This window comes from Octopus bimaculoides, chromosome 28 (genome assembly GCF_001194135.2).
Source record: "Octopus bimaculoides isolate UCB-OBI-ISO-001 chromosome 28, ASM119413v2, whole genome shotgun sequence".
In the NCBI taxonomy this organism is placed as follows: domain Eukaryota; kingdom Metazoa; phylum Mollusca; class Cephalopoda; order Octopoda; family Octopodidae; genus Octopus; species Octopus bimaculoides.
This window is the reverse complement of record NC_069008.1, coordinates 17640252-17646269: the sequence shown is the minus strand read 5'-3', so window position 1 is coordinate 17646269 and position 6018 is coordinate 17640252. Positions and strand designations below refer to the sequence as shown.

General features: G+C 41.4%; 1 protein-coding gene across 1 annotated transcript in view; it reads left to right on the top strand.

The window, feature by feature from the left end:
• The window catches only part of LOC106872263 (talin), a gene marked incomplete at its 5' end in the record, with an annotated part of 182270 nt that overhangs the window by 93880 nt on the left and 82372 nt on the right, over window positions 1-6018 (top strand). Inside the window, 6 exons of the mRNA XM_052977507.1 lie at window positions 713-847; window positions 1247-1375; window positions 2110-2193; window positions 2336-2563; window positions 2745-2864; window positions 3637-4158. Coding sequence (XP_052833467.1) covers window positions 713-847; window positions 1247-1375; window positions 2110-2193; window positions 2336-2563; window positions 2745-2864; window positions 3637-4158 — 1218 coding nt within the window. The remainder of the gene's footprint in view (window positions 1-712; window positions 848-1246; window positions 1376-2109; window positions 2194-2335; window positions 2564-2744; window positions 2865-3636; window positions 4159-6018) is intronic.

Below are 6018 nucleotides of genomic sequence, written 5' to 3'. Positions count from 1 at the left end.
AAACAAAAGTCTTGGTAAGTTCTCCAGTTAGGAATTTGACTCTCATTTAAATTTAGGATGCTGTAACTGAAAGTGAATTATGAAACAGCTGTAGACATCTAGAATTAAATTTTATTTCCTTTTTCTCCTACTGGATTACCATTATTTATATATATATATATAATGTGTGTGTGTGTGTAAGGCGGCGAGCTGGCGGAATCGTTAGCACGCCAAGCGAAATGCTTAGCGATATTTCGTCTGTCTTTACGTTCTGAGTTCAAATTCCACTGGGGTCAACTTTGCCTTTCGTCCTTTCGGGGTCGATAACTTAAGTACCAGTTGCATACTGGTATCGATCTAATCGACTGGCCCTTCCCCCAAAATTTCAGGCCTTGTGCTTAAAGTAGAAAAGCTTATATATACGTGTGTGTGCATATATTTTTCCCTTTTTAATTTCTATATTCAACTCTCGCTCTTTTTTTTTTTTTCTCTCTTTCTCTGTCGTCTTCGGTTATTAGCAGTTTTTTCTTTTCTTTCTTCCTTCCTTCCATGCTGGCATGGGTTGCTGGTGTATTTCATTGTCTGAAATACACACAGCATCTGAGAACCTTGACCAGTCTTTTATCAATGCTCTGCCTACCATGTTTTAAATCCACTGCCATTCCAACTACATGCGCCAACCATTGACCCCTTCACCTGTTTCCTGTTTTTTCTTTTCTCCCCCCCTCAACAGCCCTGTGCCAAACTGATAGATGCCAGTAATGCTGCTCTGCCAACGGTCACAGATCCCTCGGCCGCCCTCAATCTTACGAACGGTGTCAAATCTCTCTCTTCAGCACTTGCTGAACTTCGGTCTTGTACAGGAAAGGTGAGTCTGTCTTTCTCTCTCATGGGTGTGTGTGTGTGTTCAATATCTAGAAGTGTGTGTGTGCATGTGTATTCGCATGTGTGTTTATCGGTATGAGTGTGCTTGTGTATATTTGTATATGTGTATTTGTATATATGATGTATATATTTGTATATATGTGTGTATATATATATATGTGTGTGTATGTATATGTCTGTATATATGTGTGTGTGTATTTATATATCTGTATATATATATATATATGTAAGTATGTGTGTGTGTACGTGTGTGTGTATATATCTGTATATATGTGTATGTATTTACATATGAATGTCTTTACATGTCTGTTTATATCCGTATGCTTACATCTCCATTGAAATTTCCCCCCCTTTTCACTGTTTTTTTTCTCCCCTCCCCTAGGCCACCGATATGTGCCGATACCTTGAACTAGACAGTGCTATTGAAGAACTAAGTCACATCGACCTAGAACTCGAAGATATTCTCAACACAGCAAAGAATGGCAAATTAGTTCCACTACCAGGAGAAACGGTAAGTTACTTTTTCCTTTTCGTTTTCAAGGTTCTATGAATTTCCTTTCTGACTTTGCTCTTGTTAACCCTTTAAATTTAAAGTGGTCGTATCCCAACCCAAATATCCTACCCATTTTAGGTCCAAACTGGCCAGATCTGGTCTCATACACACACCCCACAATACCATGACTGGAGAAGGCCTCCTCAGACTAAATGAGATGAAGGAGCTGCTTTGTGTGTTAGGTGTCGAGAGGCTGAAATGTTAATTAATGCCAATCTCTATGCAGAGGGGATTGGATGCTTTTATTTTTGTGGAACCAGCCCTTGTGGGGGCGCTGAGTACACCGCAAGACAAGAACAGGAAGGAGGAAAAAGAAGGGTGGGGTTACAGCAGAGATAGGTACAGCTTTATGCTATGGGTTGAGAGTTTAGTGCAGGGTTGGCCAACCTGAGGCCCACAGGCCGCAGACTTTTATCTTGTGGCCTGCTTGATACTTTCTTGAAGTGTGGATGGGTAGAGGTTGGGAATGGGTGAGGGGTTTGTGAATTTAATAGAGGGGTGTTAGGGAATGATAAGTTGGGAAGGTGGGGAAAAGTAGGTGACAACTGTAGAGGTTGGGTATGGTTGAGGGGTAGATGCGACCGCTGGATAAGGGGTGTTGGTGGCATAACCTGCCACCCAGCTCAAGTGTGTTAGAAGGAATTGTTTTTCTCAGATAAACCATTTATTTTGTTTTCCTTGTCTTCCTTCAGGCGGAGTCTGCAGTGGCTCTCCTTGGCTCCACATCAAAAACAGTTGGCTCTTCTATGGCCCAGCTCTTGACTGCCACTGTACAGGTAAGATAACATTCTCTTCTTTTTATTCAAGAATTCTAAATATGTGAAATAATTAAGAAATTTAGATTTTTTTTTTTTTTGCAATTTTTCTTTTTAAATGCAACTTTCTAATCCTTGAGTGTTGTGTGTTTTTTGCGAACAGGGTAACGAGAACCACACCAGCCTGGCAGCTCGTGATACCGCCAACGCCTTGCGGAGGTTTGCTTCTGCAGTTCGTGCCGTGGCGGCCACCACCGAAGAGAAGGCCTTGCAAGAGCTAATCATCCACAATGCTCGTGACATCATTGAGAAGTCCAAACTGTTGTTGGACGAGGCTAAACAGGCGGTCAACACACCAAAGAACCCAGAAACGCAACAGAGATTGGCTCAGGTAACTCTTCAAAAACCTTCTTCTCTCTCTCTCTCTCTTGCTCTCCCTTTCTTGTCTCTCTCTCTCTCCCTTGTCTCTCTGTCTCTTTCCCTCTCTCCTGTCTCTCCCTCTCTCCTGTCTCTCCCTCTCTCCTGTCTCTCTCTCTCTTTCTAAACATCTGTCTGTCTGTTTGTCATTGCAGGTAGCCAAGAGTGTGTCCAACGCCTTAAACAATTGCCTGAACTGTTTGCCTGGTCAAAGAGATGTTGATAATGCCATACGAGGCATCACAGAATCCAGTCAGGCTCTTTCAACCTCACAGGTCAGTTGTCCAACCACCATCTTCTTTTTCTTCTACTTCAACTAATAGTTGCTTTTATTAGATGCTTCTTACAAGATTTTTACCGGTCCATCGACCTATCTAAGGGTTTCTCAACCAGTTTTTTATCCATGGGGTCCCTTTGATTACTATTTTAATCTGGTGGACCCTAATAGCTATTCGATGTTAGAGAAAGAAACCCAGCTGTTTCATGCAATACATATCAACACATACATCTAAAGCAGGGGTTCTCAACCATTTTTTTAACTATGGACCCCTTTCATTACTATTTTATTCTGGTGGACCCCCATAGCCATTCGATGTTTAAAAACCAGTTTTACAGAAACTTCTTTCAAAATTCCTATTTTGTTTTCTGCTCCTTAACTTATGTAGGTTGAACAATGTAAGATGTTAGAGAAAGAAACCCAGTAGTTACTCATGCATACCAACCTCCCCTCTCTCTCTCCACAAGGGAGAGGCAAAGGGGCCGATACAGCTTGGCACCTGTGACATGTCACAACTCATTTCTACAGCTGAGTGAACTGGAGCAATGTGGAATGAAGTGTCTTGCTCAAGAACACAACACACAGCTTGGTCTGGGAATCGAACTCACTACATCATGATTGTGAGCCTGGTGCTCTTACTGAGCCATGCACCTTCACGCTATATATATGTAATCATACAGACATGTGGTCCATACACTTACATGCATGCACAAATTGTGTTACTGTTTTTCATCCGTCTAACCATCTCCGTTTTGTCCGTTCTTCTTCAGATCCCGGAGACCAACAGATCATACCAGGAGGCCCAGGGCGAAATGAACCAAGCGGCCGTGAACCTGAACCAAGCGGCCAGTGACATAGTGACCACGTCGCGCGGCACTCCACAGCAGCTTGCCTCCTCGTCCAACCGTTACGGACACGCCTACAAGGACTTTGTGGACAGCGGTCTAGTTATGGCTGGCGTCACGAAGGACAGTGACACCCAAATGCAGATAATCGGAGGACTCAAGAGTGTGTCAACAGTGTCCAGCAAGTTACTTGTCGTGGCTAAGTCTGTGTCAGCAGACCCCAACGCCCCCAACGCGAAGAACCTACTTGCACAAGCTGCCAGGGCAGTAACTGACAGCATTAACCAACTCATAAACATTTGTACCGTATCAGCACCAGGACAAAAGGAATGCGATAACGCTTTGCGGCAAATCCAGATGATGCGTAGCCTTCTCGAAGTTCCCAACGAACCAGTCAGTGACCACTCATACTACGAGTGCCTCGAGTCAGTCATGCAGATATCAAGGGTTTATATACATTATTTATATACATATTTATGTTACACATATATATATATTGTGTGTCTGTCTGTTTGTCCTGTCTCTGTATGTACCTAGTGTCTTGCATATATCATCGTCCACTCATCCACTTATCATCAGCTTATTCTCCTCTGATCGGCAATTTGCTCCAGCTGGTCGGCTTTATCTGCTTTGGCTATTTCTTGCAATCTTTGCTTTGTCTTTAATCTCTCTTGCTAATCTCTCTTCCACTAATCCTTTTCCTTTTCACTCACTAATCTCTCTCTGTCTCTGTTGCTAATCTCTTTCTTTCTTGCTCTGTCTCTAAAATTCTTTCTTTCCCTCTCTCTCTCTCTCTCTCGCTAATCTCTCTCTCTCTCTAATCTCTCTCTCTCTCTCCCTCTCTCTCTCCCTATCTCTCTCTCTTGCTATTCTCTCTCTCTTGCTAATCTCTCTCTCTCACTCTCTCTCTCTTGCTAGTCTCTCTCTCTCTCTCACTCTCTCTCTCTAATCTCTCTCTCTCTTGCTAATCTCTCTCTCTCTCTCTCTCTCTCTCTCTCTCTCTAATCTCTCCCTCTCTCTTGTTAATCTCTCTCTTTCTTGCTCTGTCTCCCAATTTCTCCCTCTTTCTCTCTTGCTAATCTCTCCTCCTCTCTTTCTTGCTAATATATATCTGTGTCCTTAATCACTCTCTTCCTAATCCCACTTGCTAATCTTTCCCACTAATCTCCTTGTCTTCACTAAAACACTTGGCTTTTGTGGTTGACTGCAGTGAAGCGCCTCTTTTGTACCAACTTCACTTCAGTTGGTTGATAGTGAGAGCCATGTCTGGAATGTAAGAAGATCTCTATTATTGCCAATACCTTTAAAGGTTTTCATTTTAAGCTTAACAATTTGGGCCCTTTTCCCCTTTGTCAACATATTTTCCAGCTAGAACGCCATTTTTTCATCCTTGGTCTACTGGATCAGGAATGACCTGGGGTTAAACAACAACATAGAAAGATACATTATTATATAATGTAGTCCTAGATATACTGTGCCTGAATAAAAAACACAATGGGTCATGGCTGGAACACCCTTGATCATAGGTCAGTTGTAGCAGTACTGACCCGGGGTTTAACAACAGCAGCAAAGGACACATTAGATAATGTAGTCCTAGATATACTATGTCTGAATAAAGATGGGATGGTCACAGCTGGAACACTTTTGATCACCATAGGCCTACTGCATCAAATATGACCCAGGGTTAAATAACCACTATGACCACCATCGCTACAACCACACTTTCCAAATTTGTTGAACACAAACAATTAAAAGCTAAACGTCCGCACTAAATTTCAATCCTGCTTCATGCCTACAATCTTGAACTTTAACCTTTGACCCTAAACTCTAACCTTTGACCCCGACCTCCAGCCTTTAACCTCTAAGCTTCACCTGCTGTGTTCGCGCTCTCATTGATTCTCTTCTGTTTCCCCTGTACAGACTGTCTCAACTAAGGAACTCCAGGTAAGTCTCTGTCAGGTGATCATTAATTATACATACATATATCTACATATGGATGTATATATTTACGTATGTAAACGCACTTGTGTGTATATGAATGGGTTTTTTTTTTTCTTTCTTTTTTTCAACATTATCACTTTTGTTTCTTTTATCTAAATTATCTGTACTGGTTTTTTTTGTTTTATATATATATATATATAATATATATGTATATATATTATTTTATTAGTTGCATGTCAAGTGATTGTATATTCTTTACTATTTTGTCCTCTTCATATCTTTTCTACTCATCCTTTCATGGTGTGTGTGTGTGTGTGTGTGTGTATATATATATATATATATATATATATATATATATATATATAT